This window comes from Anser cygnoides, chromosome Z, assembly GCF_040182565.1.
Source record: "Anser cygnoides isolate HZ-2024a breed goose chromosome Z, Taihu_goose_T2T_genome, whole genome shotgun sequence".
Classification (NCBI taxonomy): Eukaryota; Metazoa; Chordata; class Aves; order Anseriformes; family Anatidae; genus Anser; species Anser cygnoides.
Window position 1 is genome coordinate 60295031 of NC_089912.1, and position 25139 is coordinate 60320169.

The 25139-nt window shown below is 45.1% G+C and overlaps 1 protein-coding gene across 13 annotated transcripts in view; it reads left to right on the top strand.

Moving 5' to 3' along the window:
• DCC (DCC netrin 1 receptor) overlaps positions 1-25139 on the top strand; it is a 425812-nt gene that overhangs the window by 113932 nt on the left and 286741 nt on the right. For 2 of the 13 annotated variants that reach the window (XM_066988957.1, XM_066988959.1), the window contains exon 1: positions 2045-2648. The exons of 7 other annotated variants lie outside the window; for them this stretch is intronic. In XM_066988957.1, the coding sequence (XP_066845058.1) occupies positions 2462-2648 (187 nt within the window). In that variant the 5' untranslated portion in view covers positions 2045-2461. Of the gene's footprint in view, positions 1-2028; positions 2649-25139 lie in introns of those variants that run through there. 4 more of the 13 variants (XM_066988967.1, XM_066988961.1, XM_066988956.1 and 1 more) reach the window with 4 other exon arrangements.

Sequence of the window (25139 nt, forward strand, 5' to 3'; positions counted from 1 at the left end):
GATCACAAGGAGTGAGAAAATCAGCGACTAATCCTGGTTTTTGGAAGGGGATTGGGGGAACAGTACAAGAAAAGGAGTCAGAATCATTTTGAGCACTTACCCTGCTGATATGAATGAAGCGTACTCCTCAGAAAGAGAAGATCTAAGCCAGCTAGTGTTAGTTTTGAGTTCCTTGTTAGTTAAATTAAGAAAATTTGGTATAGCTTCATCGTATTAAGAATCAATAAATGGAAATGCTGATATTTTCATTGATGTAGTTTGGGAAGTGGCCAGGCTGCGGGACAAAGCTGTGCAGCACGTGGAGTTTTTATTTCACGAAGGTCTCGGTTTCAAGATGTTAAAATATTGAAGCTAGTGTAACACCTTACTTTGAGGAATTTTGATAACCTTCAGGATTTTCTGAAATCATTAAGCATCCTCTGTAAAGGTGCTTTCTTAATTTTTTTTCAGTCTTCCTACAGTGCAAAACTATTTTTTTATTCTGTATGTCTGCAAGTCCTTTTCCCTGCCAATAATTTTTCCTTGTCTTCCAACTGCAGCCCCACTTGACAAAGGTATGGGTGTGTAAGAAATGTTAAGTTTCTACAGAATTAATAAAAATAACTGTATGAGCTGTATGTGCACATTTTAGACGTGTTGGGGACAGCAGCGGAGTGTCCTCTTCGTAGTGTGGCTTTGGGGACTGATCGCTCCCGAGCAAAACGTGTTGAGGCTTTGGTTGGCAGCTGATACGGTACAGGCTGGGATGCTTGAGGAAGTGACTCAACGGGGAGAAAAGGAATTAATGAGGTGGCAGGATAAGAAAATGGGAAGCCATTTATCAGGAAATGAAGTTTCTGCAGTTCTGCTAGGTGCAAAGCAATATGTTCGGGTTGTGATCATGTGCGGCGTAACTCTATGGGAGGCAAAAAAAAAAAAGAAAATGAAAAGGTTTCGTTCCATAATGTCAGGGCATCTTTTGGTACCGGTGATCTTTTTCTGTGTGTTTTCCTTCTGAAATTACGTCAAGTCTTCAAGATGCTGGATATCTGTCCAGTGTTCAGTGGATAAAGGGCGAGGAACGGGTTAGACTAATGCCATTTTTTGGAGTTGGTCCTTTGTTGGTTCTTAATAAAACAATATTTATTAGTGTAATAGCTGATCACGAAGATTAAGGTATGATCCATCCTAATCAAACTGTGTAGGAATTAGCAGACACAAACTGCTCAAGACTCTGCATCATGTTTTTAAGTCCCAGAATCTGGGGCGTAGAGCTGGGGTGCTGGGCAGGGTGAGGAGGGGACTTCTCCCTTCTGGATGGGTATAAGTAAGCCAACTGTGTGTTTTTTCCCTCCTATGCAAAGTAACTACAGTGTTTGGGAAATCTATAGGGTGTACGATGTCAAACAGTTGGGATATTTTGTTAATCATGCTTGATATTCTCATTTTTGTGAGTTGTTTGTAATTTCATTTTAGGAAACGCTTCTCGATTTGTCTTCTGAAACTTCGTGTTTTAAGAGGAAAGAAAATGTAACAATTTCTTGTGTTGGGGGTTATTTCTGGCAGATGGGAGATGTTTTCTGGCTCTTTCAATTAGAAAAGCATTTCAAGGCCACTTTGTTCTCTCCTTGGCCCCAAATTGCTCTTAACCTTTTTGCTTCTGTTCCCTCAGCATGCTGATGTCTGGCTGTGGATTGCTGGTAACTTGCAGTGCTGGTGCAGCTCTTTTCAGGCAGGCTAGCTAGCTTAAGTGGTAGCAGGATGCAACACCTGGGTCTGACTGTATATATACGTGCACAAATGGGAAATGACTGTATTCAACACCATTTGCTAACTAGGAGTGCAACATTTGTCTTCTGAAAGCTTTCTTTAGTTCATAGGTTAAAGCAGATTTTTCTTAGAGCATTCTTACGTTTAATATTTTCGGTTAAGCAGAATTTATTGCAGCTCACGCGAGTTGAGGTGGGTTAAATAAGTTGAGGGATGCCTGTCTGTGCTGAGTCTCACCAGGTGACAGTGAAATCTTTCCTATTCTTCTGAAAACCATCTCCCACAGAACTGTAGGCTGTGTTTTGGCTACCATTTTACACATACTTTACACCTAGCTTTACTAGGGTTTGTTTTGCAGATGCAGCGTCTTACAGATTTTGTAGCTTGTAAAGTAGACGTATTAATTCAAGTCAGCTTCGAGCAATATTGGGTTTTGTTTCTTTAAGCTTGTAAATCAGTGTCGAGACTGAACTTCACTGTCTTGGGAAATGCCAAACTTGTATTAAACAGCACGGGGATATGGTCCGGGTGCAGTTGCTCCAAGCTAGATCTGGCTAGATCTTAGATCTGCAAGTCTTGAGAACAGGTTCGGCTTTTTCGGATCTTTGTCCAGACGCCGGTTTGTTATGATTTAATTCCTATTCCAGAAGACAATTCCGATTCCAGAAGACGGTCCTGCTAGCTGGCGGCGGTCTCTAAGGCAGCGGCGGGTATGTGCGTGGGTTATTATCTCGCAGGCATGGCCAGGAGTCGTCAGGACAACCCCCTGGCAGGAGGCAGCATTTGCATCCATCCTTCCTTTGAGCGGCGGCGGCGGCGTGTCAAAGCTTACCGCGGAGCCCCCCTCCCTCGGCTTGACAGTTGTGGCAAATCAGAACAATTTATGCCTGACAGCTTCGGTAACAATATCAACTAATTTATGCACGAGTTCTCCTGGGATAATTGGGAGGCAGACACGCTCTGCATAAAAAGCCAAGGGGTAGGAGGAGACCCCTGGCTTACCAACTGCTACCCCGAGAGGAGGAGGAGGAGGCTGTAGGCCAAGCAGATTGCCCCTTTTCAGTGGAAAAAAATTAAGGGTGATAAGAGGTTGGAAGACAAAGGAGCGAGCCCTGCATGGGTCATCTGTCAGGAGCCCTTGATAGAGCTAGTGAGGAAACAATGGGCACCACTTCAGCTCCAACAATGCGACTCAGAAGTGCGTTTTTATTAGGAAAGCGAATAGAAACGTTGCCTCTCGAGCACTCTCACGGAGAAACACCTCGTTTTTCCTCTTTAATGTAAAGCTCGAATGAAATTTAGCCAGCAGAAAGTTTCCCACTTGATTTTTTTTTTTGGGGGGGGGCTCGTTTTGGGAAGATCAAGCAAATGTTCAAATTGTGGCTGAGAAAGCGAGGCTCGTGGAGCGAGGGGCACGCTGTGCAGATGGGAGGTAGCGAAGCTGATGATGCTCATTTGCTAAGAGCAGATATAAAAGTTAAAGCATCTCTTAAAAACACCCTGGTTTTCTGCAAATGTTCCTCTGATCTTTGGGAACGTTGAGCTTTATATTTAGGTAGCGTACACCATGAGTCAATTTTGCCTTTATTTTTGAGAGATTGGGTCAGATCCCCAGATGGTAAATATTTGCATAATTCTGAAGTCTTAGGCCAAAGTGTACAGCTATGCTAATTTACACCAGCTGAGACTCTGCTTTTTGTGATCCTCCGAAGGAAAAAAAAAAAACAAAACTAGATAATGTCTCTTCGTGTCATTTCTTGTTCTGAAGGTTAAATTGGGTTTATTATGTGGTGTGTGATGGACACCTGCTGATTTGGAATTTGTATAAGTTGTGTTAATGATGCATGTGTTATGGAGCTGGATGTGTCAGGTTTGACTCCTAATTTCCCTAATGGCTGTTGCATGAGGAATTCTAGATTTTGAGGGGAAACTACGCAAGCATCAGATTAAGAGGCAGCAAGGACATATGGGAAGGCTTAACTGTCCGTGTCTTTGTTTTATTTCATATTTGTTAATCAGTGACCCCTGCTGGGGAGGATTTAGATAACCAGGGTCAGGTAACTGCTGTCTGGTTAGGAAAAACCGTGTATTTGGGGCTGTTTGATGCATTTCTGTAAAACAAGGTGAACAAGATGGGAAAACCGTGAGCCCTTTCACGGCATCTTTCTGATCTTAGGTCATTGAACACTAATTTTGGAGGGAACAAGTCTTGCCCCTAATAATGAACCCAGTGGCTGTGACCAGTTTTAAGAACAAGATGTGAGTGATCCTTCTTGATTCCTTCTGATGAATTGCTTGTCTTTGTTCTATGGGATATGCAAGTATGATTTCCGATCTTTTCTGTCTTTTGAAACTCTACAGCATCCACTTCTGAATGCTATTTGTTGTTCCAGGGCCAGCATTTAGCTCTGTTAAGCAGGGTCATCAAAGAGGAAAGGAAAAAAATACCTCTTACTGGAAAGAAAGAAATGAAGTGGAAACACCGAGTGTATTTTTTATTGTATAAGTCCAGCAGAATAATAATTGCTCTATATAATAAGTGTTTTACTTGGAAAGTTATTGGAAAATCTCCTGTGCTTTTACTCCTCCATGGTATGGGCATGTCCAAAGAAGCATGAGAACAGATCATCTTGAAGACTGAGCTGTCCTGTACTGGGTCTACAATGTTTTCCTACACAAATGGATTTGAGCAAGCTCTAGTTGGTGGGAGATGTATGGGGTGCTTGAGCCTGCTTGACTTTGGAGGAATATAGTCTATCAACATGTTATAATTGTGGCTCTTGCTTCGCCTGTCTCCTCTCCATCTCTCCCACAGAAACACCAGCACAGGGGCTGGGAGGCCAGCTCCCCTGCTTTCTTCGCTGTTGACTTAAATCATCACTGAAAAACCCTAAATACCTTCCTTGTGGCTGGTAGGGCATTGTTGCTGCCTCTTTGGAAGATGAAGACGTTATGATCCATTTTGAGGCTGAACAAAGTACCTTGTAATGCTGTTTGGATAGCCTTATGTGTTTGTATGCGTCTGGCAAGAGGAGAAGGAAAGATCAGCTCTGTGAAGAAACCGCTTCCCTCAGTTTTGATTTTCCGCGTGAGAGGTTCCTATTCAAGCATGTGAAAATCTGTGAATGTTGGCACGTTGCTTAAAAAAGTGCAGTAATTTCCCCTTTTCTTTCCCACCTCCTGCCCCGCACCTCTTCCAGCTCCGCGTGCGATTATTTTAGTAGCAGAAGGACTCTGTAATTTTCAAAAACACACAGATCAAGATGAGCAATGAGAACGGGTCTGTTACTGAAGGTAGCCAAAACAAATTGGAGGCTGGGTTTGGGGTTATCTTGTTCTCAAATAGTCAGAATCAGTTCCGTAGGTGCTGGTATTACGTCTGTGGATTTCCACCCCTCATGTTCTGTACCCCAGTGTCTGTTCAAGATCAGCGTGGGGTAACTTAAATCTTTTTTCCTCATCTTTCATAAGCATGCGAAGGCTGAGGCTCGCCTGAAAGGGTGGCTGGAGACAGCACTGCTCTTGTGATGTTGCTCTTGACCTTTGAGATGATACTGTGCAAGTTCATTACTTCCTCTCATTTATAAAATTGTGTTCTCTAAGCTTTTGGGGAAGTAACTCGGCTGCTCTCCTAACAGCTTTGCGTGTGCAGATCCTTTTTGATAGCCATAATTCTGTTATAAGACCCCTTTTTTTCTTAAAGGGGAAAGAAAAATGCATCCAGGTAGTTACGGTGCCAGGAAGAAATGGACATATCTGGCCGCTAAGATTTATTTGCGGGTCAACTGCTATGCAGTTGTACCACTTTGCCTTTCAGAAAGTGAAGCGATGATTTATTGTGGGGTGTTTTTGTATGCACCGGGTATTTGCGTGGCTCGAGCCTCCGAAAAGGGCACTTTATATATTTACATCAGGAGAAGTGACTTCCAAAGTAAAAGTCAGCAAAAGATTTCATTAACCTTTTCACTAGAAATCCAACTCCATTGATTGTCTTCTGCTTCCTCCTCCCTCTCCTTTCTCGTTCTTTTTGTGATGGACCAATTTTGCTGCCTCCTTTTAGACACTGCGTGCATCGCCTGCTCTCGCTAGCTCTAACCCATCGCCGGCTCCGAAACCGATGTTATTTTTTTCATCTCTGGGTCTCCCACGGTGACTCCGGCTGCTTTATTACTTCCTCGAGTCCTGATAAATTTTTAATTGAAAAGTCAATACAGACCCAAGAAAAACGGGGTCAGCAGAGAAGTTTGGGAACTTAGCGGGGGATAAAACTTTTAACATATTAGTTTTACCTCGGGGCTTCACGGTTTCCCTTAAAATTATTTATGGGAGCGAGGGAAGAGAGGAGCATGTTCTAGCCATTGGAGCCCTGCTTTAAAGTGATAATCAGTTTCTAGAGTGTTTTGAACCCCTCCCCTTGTTTTAAAAGAAATGTTTTAGGTTAGAGCAAGTAGCTTATGGCATGGAGTCTGCTTGGGTGACTTCGTCAGTGCCTGTTCGACTGCTCGATGAGCTGTTGTTATTGTTCAGGTTTCATTGCCAGGTTGACTTCTGTAGCTTGACTTCAGTATCTAGGAGTTTCTGCAGCAAATGAACAGTGTTTTTCACGTATGCGAGGGTTTTGGTTATTAACGTTGCTTTTTCAAGTGGTAACGAAGCCAAGAAAAACCATGCTTTCAACCTGGGTACATCTTCAGTGTGGGACATGGTGTAACGATGGGATGCGGTAGGTCAGGTTGGTGGTTGGACTTGATGATCTTGATGGTCTTTTCCAGCCTAAATGATTCTATGATTCCATGAACCACTGGGTCATCTGTGCTTTTTAGAAGCTCTATCTACAGTAAGCTGTTGGGTGATATTTTTTTACTGTAGTGGTTTAGAAGACCGTGGTTTGATATTAATGTAAATGTGCGAGTACAAGAATCTGCCTAGTTTAGCAAGCAGTGACCAAGCACTTTACAAACTCAATGCTGTAAACTGAAGTTATAAAATCTGGTTCTATAAAATCTGGTTCTCTTTGAGGCTTAATAAAAGCCTCAAACATGAGTTGACTCATGGCTTCATATCAAAATCAGGTGAAAGCTCATTTTACTGCAACCTAAACCCGCAGGGTATGGCAATTTGGACAAAATTCGTGTCAGAAAGCATTTTATAAATTTTCTATCAAAATTGGGTACAATTTTCTGGCTATTCACAGCAACAGGCTATGAAACTGTTGAACAACGCTGTTGGCGGTATACAGGATCCTTAAACTTTTCTGTTCATCCAAGAGGTTGCCCTTGAGGGGGGAAAAAGTGGCAGTGTGTCTTAAGTTATTTCTAGAAATGATTGGGCACATCAAGAAGTCTGTGCACAGCTCTTCGGGAAGACTCCAGCTGGCTCGGTGTGCCTTGGAAGGCCTTCAGACGAGTTCCCGTTGCCTCATTACATTTAAAAGCCACACGAGGTGTGCTTGCAACTCATTTTGGGAGGACTTTGAAAGTTGTAAGTGACTCGTACAAAGCTGAGCGCTTCTATCTGAATGCTGCTCATGGGCAACGAGTGAATGTGTAAGAAGCAGAGCTGTGTTTTTGCAGGTTCTTGAATGTCTTGAATCTGAACTTAGAGATAAGAAATAGTGCAATAATTTAAACTTAGTTAAGCTAAAATTCTATGCTTGGACTTGCTCAAACTTATTTCAGAGCCATAAATAAGTTGCACCATTCATATAGGAATGCTTAAGACCTATTTTATGATAGTGATGTGAAGTTCATCTTTTTTCTCAGCAGTAGCAGAGTTTTTTCCTTTTAATATTCATTTTGAGCTACTGTTGACCAATTACCGAATAGCTTTGATCTGTGAAACCGTGTGCAGTTGTATTCTTGGTGATGAAATTCCCTTTGCGTGATGCTTGACTAATGTTTGAATGGAACTTGTAAAAGATCCTCTAAGTGCTGTCTTTTCTCGTGGATCCCGCAAAGCTTTTCATTCACATACAACTGTTTTCCTGTATTTTTGGATCTCAGGGTGAACGTTGGCTATTCATGCTGGTCTTTGGAGTAAGGCTGGTTTGAAGGAGGCTACAAGTCTTCATGCCCAAGTGACAAACAGGGTTTGGGTGGTGTGTTTGATGGCACTATAAATAGTAATTTAAAAAATGTGGCTGATTTTCTTCCTTAACTTAAATCTTTCATTATGCTACTTCAAAAGCTAATTTCTTTTTTTTTCCCCTGAATAGTAACTTCCATTAATTTCACTCTAGGTAATGACACAATTACATGTAATCATTGACACGACTCGATATGCAATGCATCAGTCCCATTGTGCCGCGTTTTCAGCTGCTTGAATTTGGACGGCTTCCATCTTGCGCGTTGCCAAGAGCGGTTCTGGAGTCTCTGACATTTTGTTTGACATTAGTCAAGACTGGTAAAGCAAGGTTCCTTGGCAGCCCTTCTGCAAACTTGCCCGTTTTGTTGATTTGAAGCTCGGGAGAAGTGGGTGAGCCAGGTAGGAGATGGTATTTCCCATTTAATGGCTCAGGCGTTCATCTGTGATAAATAAGAGTTCGTTTAGAAAGAAGTCTGTACTGCCTAGAGATGCAGGCAGTATATCTTATTTCAGGTGCTGATGACAGTTTCCCATTCATTCCCTTGAGCTATGATTTTGAAGATAAAGTGAATATTGATCAGATAAATCACTCCTGTATTTCCCAAATGCAGTCCGTGTCTGCTGGCCGTACTGCACGGATGAAGACAGACTGCTTGTTTGGAGTCAAATCTCCCCTCAGTTATTGAAAATGAATACATCAGTTGTATTTGCAGATTTTTACTAATCTTTTTAGTCAGAAGGCATGCTGTTTAGTCCCAGAGCTTCAACCCCTTCCTGAACTCGTCGCGGATCTGCGGGTGTAAGCGGGATGAAAATCCAGCCCTGGGAGAGGAAGAACTTGGTCCTGCAGCTTCCAGCGGTGCGTGGATGTCGCTGGGGAGCCGGCAGCGAGATCAAGGTGCTGCTAAATGGGAATCACTGCACGCACAGTTCTCTGGAGCTCCTTACGGGGTGCGAGTGGGGAATCTCCTGGCTTTTGAAGGAGCCTGAAGCAGCGTGCGGGCGCTGGCTGGCAGACGAGGCGATAATGATTCCTTGCGCTACGGGAACGCAGGAAAGCACAAAATCAGTCTCCTTTTCTCTTTGTATGCTCTTTGATCAGCGAGTTTCAGTGTATTCCTCTATAAGGTTTGCCACTTAAAAGCTGCGTTTGATACAAGGCTGTTACATCCTTCAGTGAAGCCGCTTGTACGCTGCAGATGTGCAGGAGCCGAGTTATCTGCCATCTGCCTCAGCCTATTTGCTGCTGGATAGCTCTGGCTTCGACCTCTCCAGAGGTGGTTAGACCTCTATTTTATAGAGAACAGTTTGCAGATGTTTGGAAATATTTTGCTTTTTCCCCTTTCCCGTAGCTAGGTGAGCAATGTTGCTTCGTCCTGCCGTGAACTCACAGTCCAAGACGAACCTGAAGCATTTTCTTTTGGCCCTTTCACTCTTGCCTCTGCTTGACCAGCTGCATCTCATGAGCAGGTCTGGGGGGATAGGGTAAGTTTCCTTTAAAAAAAAAAAAGAATCAGGAAACAGCCCCCTTTGGGGGAACTCTGCTAGCTATGGGGCTGCACCTGCCCCCCTGGCCTGGAGCTGGGACGCCTCCTGTTGCTTCTCTGAAATGCTGCAGTCTAAAACTCAAGTCAGAGGACACAATAGCTTCCTCTCCTTGAAACTGGTCCCCAAACAACATAAAGCTGACTCCCTGACCAGCTCATGAAAAGAAGGGCTTTGCTTTGCGCTGTGTTTTGTGGTATCTCAGATGCGATAGCTCTGGAAGCATTTATTATCTGCTAGTTGATAAGGATTTGTTTTAAGAAGCTGCAAGTTTTATACTATCTTAAATGGAATCTAATCTTTTCTTTTAAGCAGCGAACAGAAAATATTCATCTCTGTAGGGCTTGTTTTAAGATGGCTTCTTTCTTTTTTTGGAATGACCGTATTATATCCATATATCTTCATGGTTAGATGCCTCTGACACCTGTTTGTTGGCAAAAACAAAACCGAGAGGTCTTCAGACACTGGATTTTCGTAGCTCTGAATGCATTAACATGATGTGTGTATCTGAGGTTTTCCATGTGTTCTCCTATTCCCTGTGAGGGATGCTGCTGAGGGAGGTGGGAGCAGCTGAGCTTGGTTTTTGGGGTGTTGAGGAGCTGATGCCTGCAGGTGGAGCTGGTCTAGGCCCTGCTCCTCTGGGGGGAGGTTTTCAGCATCAAGAGCCAGCTGGTAAGGACTTAGCCCCTGTGTTGTCGTTTTTCTCTGTTGCTATTTTTGCTGCTGAAGCCTGGCATCTGCCACTTGCCTTTCCAGATGTGCTTTGATGCGTGCGTAAAGTTTGATGTTCCAGGGAGAAGCTGCGGTACCCAAACTCGTCTGAGGACAGCTGACTGTTGCTGAATGCCATCTCACCGCTGGCTGTGACTGTTGACTAACAGCCTGGCTAGCATGAAATGGGCTCGTCGCTCAGTAGGCTGCAGCAGTTTTCAGCGTCGTTAATTACAAAGAGAATTTCCTCCCGGAGAAATCAGGTTTCTGTAATGCCTGTCCTCAGATGTGCCACGTTTAGCGTGTCCTACATATCCTTAAAGCAGCGTGCTCTGGACTTATTTGGACACTTGTTGCCTTAGCAGTTCATGTGTCCTCATTGTACTTAATTAAGAGGGCTAATGGCTGCTTAAGACTGGGTAAATATCTACTTCTGAAGTAATAAAGCAAAAGTAATCCTCAGACCCTAATAGAGGATTAATGGTAGGGCTGTAGGCCTAGAATAGGCAGCTCTTCCTTCTTCCAGACTTAAGATACTTTGAGATTGCATCTTTTGAAAACTACCCTGCTTTTTGTTAGCTTACAGAGGTACTAAAGCTGCATTTCTCAGAAATACTGAGCACGGTGACCATTTACTGCTATATTTCCCAAGAAAATAGGAGCTTTGGAGTGATGCTTCTGGTTGAACGTTTGCAGTGTTGTGTGGGTGGGCCAGAAAATCATCAGGGTCCGGCCTCCAGTTTTAATTCAAGCCTTATCAAATATTCATGTGACTCTTCAGAAAAAATATTGAGTGTTTCAGACTTCTGAAGCTGAAAAGTAGCAGTTATTTAGTCAATAAAAGCATCTGAGCTGTAAGCACACTTCCAGATGTCTTTCCCCTCTCAGTCAATCAGCAAGCCCTCTTCTTCAGGCTGTCCTGGTGATGCTCAGCTCCTCACTTCACTCGGTGTTAATTATTTAGAAGAAAGCCTGCAATTTAGCAAGAGCCGGTGTCCTTCCAGTTGCCAATAAAGCGCTGTCACCTTTCAAGCAGTCGGTCATGACGTCCCTGAGCTCCAGGCCTGGTTTATCCCCAGGAGTACCCAGGAGGAGTTCCACTTCGGGGACTGCTGCTGCCTCCTCCTGTATCGGGGTGGCTTTCACAGAAGCCCAGAGTAAGGACTGATAATGCTTCTTCATTTATCTGCTTATCTACTTAAGTTGGACCTCTTAATTTGTCCTAAAACCTCTTGGTGTAGCAGGGCACAGCTTACTCTGAGTCCACCTGCCGAGCCGATGACGCGCAAGCTGTAATTTGAAAACATTTTGCTTAAAAGATCCGTAGAGTTGTTTCGCTTGACAACTTCTCATTTGTTAAGTGACCACTTCTGGCACTTCATTTTCTCCTCCCGCCCTGGAGATTTCTCTCATCTGTCATTTTCTGCCTGACCTAGGGCTCGCGGGTTCAGCTTTCTCACGTCTCTCTTCTTTCAGCGGCGTGATAGAGATCCGGAGGTTCAGCGGTCGGCACGTTTGGCAGGATGCTCGGTTATCTGTGGGCTCCCGGATGTGTCTCAGAAGCGAGCTTGTAGGCAGCGTTATCTACGTGCCACGTGGGTTTAGCCACCGAAAAGGTTTTGCTGCTCGACTTGCTGCAGAAACTGTGCTTGTTTCTGTAGTGAGTGGTGAAACTCAATCTCTGTATTTGAGCGCAGGGTTTCTGTACAACGCTGGAGTGTATTACAGTGAATAATATCCGACTGCTCTTAACCACTGTAAATCGTAGGCTGTCTTTTCAGGGAGCTGTGGACCATCGGTATCTCAGTTTGGCCGGGTGGCTTTCAAATCCTGCCGTAAATCCTCCCGTTGTGTTGTCCTGCGGGTCGCCTCGCTGAATGAGCCCAGATGGTGGGAGCTGCCTTCTCCGGCCGTGGCCCTGTAGTCAATCCTACCTGGGTAAAAGTGGGTGCCAAACGCTTCCAGGCGGTGGTGTTTCATTCCCGGGGAGCCCAAATCACTCCTGTATCTCTTGGGGTTGTCCACGTAGGTGTGAAGCAGGTATGAAACATTACTGGCCGCATATGCTGAAGCCGCTTCCCTAAAGAATGATAAATGCACCAGTGGGAAGCAAGGCAGCCAATTACTCAGCGTGATTAAAAGCAAACAAATGACCCCTAATTGCATTTCATAATTAAAAATTCGCTGTATATTAATATATTTTTATTATTGAGTTTATTAACACTTCATAAAGCTGTGTAACACGCATTACTAATAGCTGCTATATAACCGCGATATATTTTAAGTTTTCAGCTCCAAATGCTCTTAAAGTGGGATTTAGTGTAAAGACCGATGGTAATTTCAAAACGGGATTTAGTACCGGGGCAGATAGTGGTTTGGGTTAGCATCTCCTAACTGTCCTGCTCTTGCTTTCAATTCAGTGTCTGCCTATTCAAAGGACGCGGCAGTGAAATATCTAATCCAGCTCCGGCCATTCCTCCTGATCTATATCATGTCTTTCAAAAAAAAAATATAAAAATAAAGCCTATAAGCACTGACTCATAACAGTTCCTGGCAATGACACGAGCACTATGTTACTGTACATCTTTCCTCAATGTTTGTCTGCTGAAATATTTACTAGAGAGGCTCTGGCAGGGCTGTGAATGAATGATACCGGTGGCTCTAAGGTAGCTTAAATGCTGTTTTCTTGGGGGGAAATCAACAGTGCTGCGGAAAATAAAATAAAAACAAACATATCAGAAGTTGAGGAAAGAAATGTCCTGGGGATGCGCACGTTAATTACGATGGTGGTGCTGGGGAGGGCTTAAACGTGCAGCTGTTGGAGGGGTGAAAATGCTTCAGCCTCAACTGTGCTGAACAGATGCATTTGCATATTTACATCTGATAAAACCTTAGTCATACAAACAAACATTTTGGTGGTGTACGTGTTGCAGGTTGTGACCAACAGCTGCTTTTTTGGGTTCTCTTCCTTGAATTTTTGCTGTTTTGGGGCTAAATAGCTGTAAACACTTCTGAATTTTGTCCCCTCTGTGTCCCCAGGCCATGTTGTGCTTGGTCCACGTTGAGCCTGCTGGGTACAGACGGAGCATCGCTACGCAAGAGGATGTGTCAAAATAAGCTTTGTTCTAGTTTGCCATCTTATTTCTAGTTGCTTATCCTGCTTCTGCTGGCTGCTTTTGTTTGACTTGAAACTCTGGAGGAAAAAAATCCAGCAAGATAAATCAATACTGAAAGTATTTTAGTAACTAGTGTGTTTTTATATCTTGCATGAGAGCTGAAATCGTCAGTACGGTGCAATACAGAAAAGACCAGAGTGATGAGAAAAGCAGGAGACGCATCCAAATTGAATGTACGCTTAGCTTTTTTAACGTCTGACTTCACAAAAGAGAAAGTAGTGAATTGATTTTTGGCCCCAATCAAGTTCTTTTTTTTTTTTTTTTGCCTGAAAACCATGGTTAGAATAAAGAGAAGGCCTAAAACCTGTAGTTTGGAGGAAGGAACACAAAGGCTGCCTGGATTAAATTCCCGTCTCTTTCAGGGGGATGCGTGCTTGGGTCTCCACCCTAGATCCGGTTATAAAAAGTTGAGGCTTGGCCAAAAATCAATACTATATGACGACTGTTGCCAAAATCTTCGCAGCTGATGGAAACTCTGCCATACAATATTCTGAAAAAATACTTGTTTTAATGAGATGCCCTTAGTTACTACAGCGTTGGACCTGAACTCCTAACAAGCTACGGGCCCTCTTTTTTCTCTGTGAGTAGGGGGATGGTGTTTGGTTTAGGTGTTCAAAAAGGAACCTGAGAAACAATATTCTCGTGAAGACTGGGATCTGCTTTCTTTAAAAGGAATGCAAGTAAACTGGGGAACGTAGATACTTGCTTTACTGCACGCTGGATTTTTTTGCATAGGGATTTCTGCAGTGCTGTATAACCGCATAAGCTTGATTCTTTTTAAAAATAACATTATCTACAATTTACATTTTTTTCTGGGGGGGGACACGGGCAGCTCTCCCAGGGAGGGAGGTGATGGACGTGATCCCTGGCTCCTTGCTCAGGCTCACCAAGCGGTGTCTAAATGTTTTGTTGGAGTTATTGCATCGGCAAGCGATGGCTGAGCTCTGCTTTTGGGGCAGGAAGGGGATGGCTCGTGCCCCGAGCTCAACACGGGTGGCAATGAGAGACCAGGAGGGGAAAAGGTCTGCTCTGTGTCGGAGTGGGAGCTCTTGGGCTCAGGGAGCTGTGGTGTCTGGTAGTTAAATAAAATGTAGTCCAGTTGGAGTACAAATGCACTGAGAAGGGGTTGTGCTGGCTGGGTGTCTGGCACCAGGTTGTGCCGCAGCGCGGCTTGAAAATGTGGCCAAGAGACCCAAAAGTGCCCCGTGGCACTTCAATAATGCTTGTGTATAACTTAAAAGATAGTATTTTGGGGAAAATACAGTATAAGTGGAAGGCTTTATTATTACGGTGGTAACGTTTGTGTTTCTAAGGAAGCTTAACCTGAAATTTGTGTACAGAGCTAGGATTTTTAGGGATACTTCTGCTTAATTTAGGGATACTTCAGCTTAATAGTGTTGGAAGATCTGTTCTTAATAGATGCTTTTTTTTTCTGATCCGATCATTAAATTAAAAATGAGGCATGATATCTGCTGGCTTTTGAAGTGAGTACCCTTCTGACAGTAAGGGCAGAACAGTAATTGGAAATCGTTACAGGTGGTCAAGCTGAAGAGGGGGAAAAACTTCATCATACTCTTTCTAACGTGGCTGCGTCCATATTTAACCCGAAGGGGCGAGATAACTTCACGTTGTAGGGGATTTGTAGGGGATGAACGTTACACGGACTGGCAGCCGGGGAGATTTGAGGGATGCTTGTTAATGTAAGTGGCTTCCCTTTCTTCTGATCCTTGTTCACAGAGAAACCAAAGCACCTCTATTCCATCCTTTTTTTCTAATTAATTGGCATAATTGGTTGAAATGGGCCATTTGGGAGCGAAAACCCCTTTAGCACCTCGCTGAATTATCAAATGCTGTTTATCTATGTGAGTGTCAGCAATTTGAATTAAAATGCTTGCTCCGAACCTTTGCTTTTCTTACAGCAAGTGACTTCATTCACATGCTCCTATTATAGTACTCCAAGTTTGTGTATTTTGTCTCTCAATTTCCATTTTACAGGAAGCAAAGGACCTTCGGTACTGCGTGCTTTTATTTATGTATAGCAGCTGAGGAATATGGGGAGCTGAGTCTCCAAAGGCTGTGCCAGTTGGCCTTTGAGAAAGCTGTTGCAGAATTTACAGAACAAGGGAAAACAATCACAACACTTAAAATCCTCATCTTTAACAAATATTTCTTTATATTTTGCATTGCTACTATTTCCAGAAGCTGCCTTTTTGTTCAACGTGTGGTTTACAGACTGAGGTGTACCCTAAAGAGCTTTTTTTTCCTGAAATTTTGTGAATTGAACCTTTGGCTTGATTTTTTTTCAAGTTTCCTAGCAGTTTTCTTTCCGTAGAACCTCAAACAGAAACGGGACACAGATGTGGCTACAGCATAAATCTGAGCCCGTATCTAAGGGATGCAAATGTTTTTGGTAGGTGACTTATTTTGAAGCGCTTGCAATCAGAAGGCATTTAGCTGCAGGGGTGGCTAAGAGCAGGCACGGCCTTGGCAGAAGTCCCCAAAGCCACTGCCCCATCTGCATGGCATTATCCACATGAGTAGGTTTTCTTCGTCGAAATCAGCGGAACCGTATGGCAATATTCAGAGCCGAAATTGTTTCCGATGGGTTCCCGTGTAGTTACAACTCCGCGTTTGCGATCTTAGTCATTGCAATTTGGAAACTCGTTCAAGTGAGTAATATCGTGTTGGACTGCACCTTCTGTTTTCCCTCGGAACTGGCAAACTTCAAACAGCTTTATTATGAGAACTTGGAGGGTTTGGAGGAGGACATGAGGGTGTGTGCTTTATGTGGAGCAAGTAAATCCAAAAAAAGTTGACCAGGAGTTGCTGGTATTGTGCGGCGTTTTAGTTACAGGTGGTTAAATTTTGTGCTCTGACTTTTAAGCCTTTTTAGTGTCAAGACTATTTAGCATTTGAGCTTCTCATACAGCAGTTCTGCTATCGATATATTCCTTATCCCCTTCCCAGTCTCACGTGAGAAGCAATTTCTTGGTCTTCTCTGGCAGACTGCATTGCGCAGATGAGTTCTGCTGTGTCGTGTTCAGCAAACAGAAATTGCTGAGCTAATTCCTTTTTTCCTCCTCGTTAGGAAATTCTCATTTAATTGGTATTTGGTGGCAGGTAGAGAATGAGGCTTGGGCTTTGAAGATAGAAACATTTTTTGTTGACACCTCTGCTTGAAGGACAGGTGTGATGAGAAATCACACCTGCGCGTGGGTTGCAGAAAGCCATTTTCCCCATAAAAGCTATCCATCTTTCAAGAAAATTCGTATTGACAGCTTTGGATATTATTTGGACACGCCTCTATGATATCTTTGAAATACCATTGAAAACTAACATTTTTTTCACTGGCTCTTTCTGAATGCCTTCTGAATATTGATCTTCCACAAGAGCTGGTCCTCTTGTGTTGCGGTACTTGAGCGAAGATTTCCATCGTGTCGTGAGGTAGGCTTGAAAGTCTAGGTCCAAATACTTAGTGGATGGAAATCGACGTAATGTTACTGTCAGAGCCAAAATCTGAAAATCTGTCCTCCTGTATATTAGGCTTTATCTTCTCCAAAGGTACCTTAAAGGAGGCTGTAGCGAGGTGGGGGTTGGTCTATTCTCCCACGTGCCTGGTGACAGGACGAGGGGGAATGGGCTAAAGTTGCGCCAGGGGAGGTTTAGGTTGGATATTAGGAAGAACTTCTTTACGGAAAGGGTTGTGAGGCATTGGAACGGGCTGCCCAGGGAAGTGGTTGAGTCACCATCCCTGGAGGTCTTTAAGAGACGTTTAGATGTAGAGCTTAGTGAGATGGTTTAGTGGAGGACTTGTTAGTGTTAGGTCAGAGGTTGGACTGGGTGATCTTGGAGGTCTCTTCCAACCCAGATGATTCTGTGATAACTCAAACTTCAGTTACGATGCTCATAAAACAAAAATTGGTCTTCCTGTATTGCCGCAAGACAACAAGACACAAGTAAGGGTCATAGGGATATGTTTAAATTGTGCTCAGTTGGTGGAAAATCCAATGTCTTGGGCTGGTGGTATGTGACAAAATCCCAGAGGTGGGGTTTATTTTGTACCTTATGACTTTTAAAAATAATTTCGTTCAGGTTTACGTAGTTCCTAGGGTTTGGCAGTGTTGGCTTTTCTGTCTTTGGGCAGAATCACAAGAGTAGTTGAGGTTGGAAGGGACCTTAAGAGGTGGTCTAGTCCAGCCCCCTCCATTCTTCTCTTACTGTGGTTGAGAGATACGGAGTTAAAAGCAAGTACAACGAGGAAGCCGTGATTTATTATGAAACAAAATGGAGTGTTTGTTTCTGCTGGAAAGGCTGATGCATTAAGGGAGCGCGATGGGAGCGGTTTGTTATTCATTGGCAATCCCTCACTACAGCGGCCTCGATTGCTGGAGGATGTTTTATGACTCAGATTATGCTCAGATTAGGCTTTTTTATCTTAATTCTTTTGGGTTTTCCAGCAGCTGAAATGATGCATTCAGGCCACACAGTCGGCCGGCGCGGAGCGTTTTCATTGTGCGGGGAGGGAAGGGCTCTGGATCTGCGGGCGAAGTCACCATTTGTTTCTTTAACGCTCCCATCCATTATTGTAGCACCGCAGTTTGTTTCCTTAATGAGCACCGTTCTGGTTTTCCTGGAAGCCTTTTACCAAGTCAAAGTGTGGGGGGGTTTAATTTCAAGGGTTGCACGAGGAGCTGTCTGTTTTGTAAATGGGAGCAGGGACAGTGGTATAACGAAGATATTGTATGCGCGGCAATGGGAGGAGGGCACGACTGGCCCCCCGTCACCTCTCCTGGGTGCTGGCTTGTTTTTCTGGGTGCTGGCTTGTTTTATGTCTAGGCAGCCCTGGATATAAGGTGCAGGGTGTAAGGTGCACCCATGCTCTCCAAACCTGGGGACTGGCCCCAAAGGTGTGCCCCGGGACGCAGCGGTAGCGCCTGGTGTGCTGACGGCGCTCCAAGAGGCTGCAGATGATGAGAGAAGACCAGAAGCAGCCTCATGAAGTCACAGGAGGTTGCGGGAGGGTGCACGTGCGTTATTCTTGGCAGCTACAGCACGTAACGCGCCGCAGGAGATAACCTGCCCCCCGCGTTGGATGTGCCAGATCAGTCCCGCTCATCCCCCGGCGCAAACATGGCCCTGGTTTCGCACAAAAACAGGGAGTACAATTTGTCTGCGTTCATTAACGTAATTGATTGCTTTCCTTGTGATTTTCTGAAGGTTTTTTGGGTTCGGATGCTGCGTTTAAATCACCCCCTTAACAGGCACTGTTGATGTGTTTGTGTCTATTCTGCTGTCCTGATAAGTCTGGCGGCCGCTTTTCACCTTCCCGATGCACGTTACCGAGATTGATTGAAGCTCTGCGCTCGTCCCATCCAAAATACTGTGTAATTAATGTTTCATTATGCTAATACATGCAAATTCGGTAGCATGTGCGTTTGATGGGGAGGGGAGAGAACAAAAAAGGATTAGAGAGTTCACTCTAAAGTACAAATTAATTTATTGCATTACTAAATGGCCTCCGAGGAAGGAGGGATGCGTTTAAGAAACGAACAAATACGAAAACAAAAAGCCCCCTGTCTAAATGTTTTGTCTTCCCAAGAAGTGGCTTTTTTTCCCCGAGCGCTGCCACGTGTGCTGGAGCACCGGGGTTTGTGCTGGAGGCTGCTCTGAGATGGTTTTAAATTTAGCACCGTTCCCATTCGTGGATTCTGTTTCCATGTTTTTCTCCCTGTTGCTCGGTCCTTTTTCTCTCTAAATACATCTCAAAAAAAAAAAAAATAATCAAGCTATAGAAAGACTGGCTTTGTTTTTGCTCCTTCTGTCTCTAGCTCAGAGTTCTTCCAAGGGATTTCCTTCTCCAGCAGCTGATTTGCGCTCTTGACGTTTTAGCTCGGTATCTGGTTGTTCTTTTCACCCTCCTTTATTCCTCCTCACCTGATTTCTTTTTCCCCTTAATGTGCATTTTTTGTCCTTGCTCTCTCCAGCTATTGCCCTGCCCTTTCATCTGAGCACGAGCATCTCTTCTGCTGGCTCGTGTCCCTTTGGCAGTCTGACTCTTTCCACAAAGGCTGGTAAAAGCCTGCATCTGGCCAGAGCTGTGGGCCTTTCCTTGTTTGTATTCCGCTCAACTCTCCCCTTTTAGCCCCTTTCTGCCTGGCTTGGATTCAGTACTGGATTGATTTTATTTTTCCCCTCTTTTTTTTCTGCCCTGCGTCTTGACTCTTCCTCCGCCGCTGCCTGGGGAGTTTCCTATGCCAGCTCTCGCTGATGCTCAGGTTCCTCGCTGCTCTGCCCCATCCCATCATCCCCCCTGTATCCTTTAATCCTTTCCGCGTTTTAATCCCCTCTGTATTCTTTAATTAGGTGATTTAATCCGGTTTTGTTTCATTTTAGTGGAAACCAGCTAGGCACTGGTGCTCCGGCACACTGGGGAAACGAACCTACTGTAGACCTGTCTCCGCTGGAGTCCTCCACTGGAATCCCATAATTAAATGGGATTGTTCAAATTAGCTTCCGAGTTGGTAATGATGCTTTTCGGCACCCTAAAATGCTGCTCTTCTCCCGGACTTTGTGTTGTCTGCTTCCTTAGTCTTAAAGTTTATTAAATGTAGGATCATTGAAATGGAAAGCAGTGCTGTGCACCCATCCAGCTGTCTGCAGGTGTAGTGCCACATCTTCTCCAGCTCCTTCTCTTTCCTCTCTGGAGCTCTTCTGTGCAAATTGGCGTGTGTAGGTAGCATTTATTTTGGGGAGAAGGAAGAAAAACCGGCAAATAACACGATTGTCTGATCGCGTAATTAAAGCATTTGAAACAAAACCATGGAGGAAAAAATTGCCCTGGCAAGTCAGACAGTGCAATTAACCGTTCGTCGGTCTTCTCCGGATGCTCAAAATAAAAATCCAATCCACCCCCCCCCCGTGCTGGAAGAAAACGCAGGGCTCTGCTCAGGTTTCCTACAGGCAGTGAGATCTTTTTATGGGGAGGCCGTAGGGTTCAGGTAAGAGCTCCTCCACGTGCATCTGCGTGCCTCGTGGCTCGAAATGAGCCCTGCTCCTGCAGGTGAAGCCTCATTTTCAGCCAGAATACAGAAATAAGTGGTTGATGCCAACATCTTTCTTTAAGGCAGATTCTTTTTTTATCCTGCTGCGGAAGAATACTGAAGGCAACTGAGATCGTATTGTCTCTTACAGTTAGAGTAACGCGATTTATTATTTTTGAGATCTGGTTTTCAGTCACTTCAGCAAAGTAGGTGGCTGCAAGTTCTGCGCTGAGTAGGAGTTTGCACAGTTGGCTGGCTTGTCTGATTTTTTGCAAGGAAGGAAAAAAAAAAAAGCTGTCAGATTATTGTAGAATGAATCTCTTCATTACGAAGCCTCTCCAAAAAGATAACTTCCTTTCCTGTGGGTTATCGTACTCAGCTCTAGAGTCGGTCAGATCAGGAGGGTTTTGGCATTTTATCTTTTATCTTCAGGTGAAAAAAAAGACTTGATAGCTACTCTGTGTGAGTGATGCTGGGTTTGGAGAAGGGAAACCTCGCGTTGGCCACTCTTCTGGTGGGGTGAGTGCCTTTCTAGGGGGCAGGTAAATTAAGGCTGGACAGTACGTGCATGGGGAGGAAGCCTGTAAACAACTTCTGCTTGAAGAAATGGCATCTCAAGAGAGAAGCTCATCAGCCAGGAGTTGCTTGCGCTGTTCTGAGGCAGGCTGGAGGGGAACAGCTTGCCTTCATCCCCTTCACCCAGCGCCGGGGACCCAGCTCTGCCTCGTCCCCAGGCTGCCCCGGAGGGAGTCTCACCGCATGCATGAGCCAATTGAGCCAACTGTGGGTGTGCAACAGCACCTACTCAGCTTCAGATAGCCTAGATAACGTTTCTTCTGCCAAAACTAGTCTATAAGGTCAGGCAGCTGCCAGAAGACTTGATCTCTTCTTCTTCATCCCATCTTCCAAGTAGTTGCACTCTTGTCTTTTATGGCTGTGAGGAGCCTGACCCCCAACTAGTGGGGTAAGGTGGTGTAGAGGTGTTACCCGTAGTGATAGCTCGCTTAAATCTGTATTTTTAATCCAACTAAAGCTTTTGAGTGAAAATGGAACAGCCAGGTAAGTATCCCTAATGATTCAACACATCTGGAGGAGTTAGAGTTGTGGTTATAAGCGCTTTTATTTGGTGCAGCCCCAAGACCTGCGATGGCACCATTTAAAAATCGAATGATGTGGGACGTTGGCAGTCATGCGTACATGCACTTCTATAGAGAACTGGATGTTTGTATGAAAATTGAACCGTGCTTCCATGTACTACACACTCTTGCACTGTAAATTCCTTGCGGCGATGTTTCATTTCCCCGTCCGAACGCCAAATGCAGGCACGAGGCTCGGTTTCCAAAACTTCTCGGAGCTGAGATGAACTATTCAGCACCACGGTAGGCACATCCTAAGTCATAATAAAAGCATTAAAACAGGAGTTCTTTAAATATATATATTAAGCATCATATTAGTGTATTTAGCGCAAACAGAATGGACAGTTTTATGTTGTATTGTGTTACCTAAGCATGTAAATACACGCTTATTAGCCTGACCATTAAGCTAATTTCACAGATTCACAGATTCACAGATTTCTCTAGGTTGGAAGAGACCTCAAGATCATCGAGTCCAACCTCCGACCTAACACTAAGTACTCCACTAAACCATATCCCTAAGCTCTACATCTAAACGTCTTTTAAAGACCTCCAGGGATGGTGACTCCACCACCTCCCTGGGCAGCCCGTTCCAATGCTTAATAACCCTTTCGGTAAAGAAGTTCTTCCTAACATCCAACCTAAAACTCCCCTGTCGCAACTTTCGCCCATTCCCCCTCGTCCTGTCACCAGGCACGTGGGAGAATAGACCAACCCCCACCTCTCTACAGCCTCCTTTCAGGTAACTGTAGAGAGCGATGAGGGCGCCCCTGAGCCTCCTCTTCTCCAGGTTCTCCAGGCTGAACAAGCCCAGCTCCCTCAGCCGCTCCTCGTAAGACTTGTTCTCCAGACCCCTCACAAGCTTGGTCGCCCTTCTCTGGACTCGCTCGAGCACGTCCATGTCCTTCCTGTAGCGAGGGGCCCAAAACTGAACACAGTACTCGAGGTGCGGCCTCACCAGAGCCGAGTACAGGGGGACAATCACTTCCCTCGACCTGCTGGCCACACTGCTTCTTATACAGGCCAGGATGCTGTTGGCCTTCTTGGCCACCTGAGCACACTGCTGGCTCATATTCAGCCGACTATCCACCAATACTCCCAGGTCCCTCTCGGCCAGGCAGCTTTCCAGCCACTCATCTCCCAGCCTGTAGCTCTGCTTGGGGTTGTTGCAGCCCAGGTGCAGGACCCGGCACTTGGCCTTGTTGAACTTCATGCAGTTGGCCTCAGCCCATCGCTCCAGCCTATCCAGATCCTCCTGCAGAGCCTTCCTGCCCTCGAGCAGATCGACACACGTACTTAGCTTGGTGTCATTTGCAAACTTACTGAGGGTGCACTGGACGCCCTCATCCAGATCATCAATAAAGATATTAAAGAGGACCGGCCCCAGTACCGAGCCCTGGGGGACTCCACTAGTGACCGGCCTCCAACCAGATTTGACTCCATTCACCACAACTCTCTGGGCCCGGCCATCCAGCCAGTTTCTAACCCAGCGAAGCGTACGCCAGTCCAAGCCCCGAGCAGCCAGTTTCTTGAGGAGAATGTTGTGGGGAACGGTGTCAAAAGCCTTACTGAGGTCAAGGTAGACCACATCCACAGCCTTTCCCTCATCCACCAAGCGCGTCACTTGGTCATAGAAGGAGATCAGGTTCGTCAAGCAGGACCTGCCTTTCATAAGCCCATGCTGACTGGGCCTGATCGCCTGGTTGCCCTGCAAGTGCCGCGTGATGACCCTCAAGATAATCTGCTCCATGAGCTTCCCTGGCACTGAGGTCAAACTGACAGGCCTATAGTTCCCCGGGTCTGCCCTCCGGCCCTTCTTATAGATGGGCGTCACATTGGCTAGCCGCCAATTTCATGCAGATTTAAAAAATACTCTGAGAAAATGTATACTGGGTGTACATATAATGTATATTGTATAAATGTATACTGGGTGTACATAAATACACTTCAGTGTAATGGACTTATTTCAGCTGCTGACTCTGTGTTGGGCTGGGGGGTATGGCTGCGTTCACCCATCTCAAATGGTCCGTGCTCCAAAGTCTTACTTCTTAATGTTTATTTGGAAAAAAAAAAAAGACGAAAGCTCCGGGGTGGCCTGGTCAAATGCTTTCGCAGCTGCGACATCTCTTCCCTCTCCGTAATGGAAGCAAGCGATGCAGAACATGAAGGGGGGGGGAAAAACCCACCCTGGAAGATTACATTTCACAGAGGCGGAACGGCAAAGCGGAGGATTCAAAGGCAGGGAGTGATTAAGAAGCGCATCAAACCCCATCTTTTAAATGTTAATTTCATCCGTGGCCTGGAGAAGGATAACCTCGCCGTCGCTGTGATGTTACCTGTCAGGGTGAGAAGCCCATTAGTTTCGTTCCCGTATCACAAAGCAGGTCATCGCATTGGGTAATATCTTGATAGCTGAAGCGGCAAGGGGCTGAGGATGGGGGCGTTATCTTCAAGTTTTCTCCTTTTTTTTGGGCTCAGGGACACGCGGGCTATTGCCAAGGGCTCTCTCCTTGACCCTCGGAGCTTCGGATCTCCAAGCAATGCTGCAGGCCGGTTTGACGTGGATGTGCCTGGAGCAGCCGACACAGCCGCTTTGTGCAGGACGTTGTTTCATCTTTTCAGGGCTTCCACTGAAGTCTGTAGTTAAGCCGTCGATGTCATAAATCTGTATTCATCGTTCTGTGAACGTGGAGGAAGAAGGAAGCACTGATGTGCCCTGGGCCCGTTGGTTTCATCAGTCTCAGGCTTGCGGTGCTCTTAAATTTCCTACAAATGTGTTTTCTTCAAATATGTGAGTGCTGGAGCTCAAACAACAGCTGTGAGCATGCATGTAAAAGGCGAATGCATCTACAACACCAGATAAAACAGTTATAAGAGCACTGCCCTCCGTTGTTCTGACTTTTTGAAGTCTTTCGGAGACAAAGAGCTTGGCAGCAAGTCCCAGGGATGGTGAGGTGTCCCAGGGCAGGCTGCAGGTAGAGGCAGAGACTCGCTCCCACGGAGACCAAAACTTGGAAACGGGGAAAATGAGAATGTGTCGCAGCAAGTTTTGTGGCAGCTCTTCATCTCCTATTTCTCCTGCCTGGCTGCTTGCTTTCTTCTTCCCTCCTTGCCTTCTGTTTCAGCTGAGCTATTGCGATAAGGATTAAATTGTAGGTTTAGCATCTCTGTTTGAAAACGAGTCCCCTGCCCTGCTTAGGAAAGAGGTTAGTAGCTTATAGCAGCCGCTCTTTCAGCATGAACTGAAACCCTGGAGCTGCTGGGGCAGGCAAGCCTTACACAGGAGAAAAGGGACCCGGGGTCCACTGCACCTGGGCTTTCTCTGGGCTAATACTTCAAAAATACTTGAAATACGCAAATAGGTAGTAAGGGAGTCTTCGACTGCTATTCCACCTTTCTGTTTCAGCACCTCAAGACTGCAAAAACGTGGCCATTATGTTCTCATCCTGCCTAGATTTCCAAGTAATTGGTTCTGAAAATATACGGTCATTTTCTCCCATTTTTTAAGATGTCACAGTTGCTTCTCTCTCTAGGAATAATATTTCCAAGAATATTTGAATTTTCCTGGCGCTCAGAAAGCTTTCCAGGTCATTCAGGCTGTTACTTCCCTTGTAGTAAAGCAATTTGGGCTAAATATGCCTTTTGCAAAGGATGTGAATAGCTGAAATTGCAACTGAACTGCAAGGGTAATTGTATGAAAA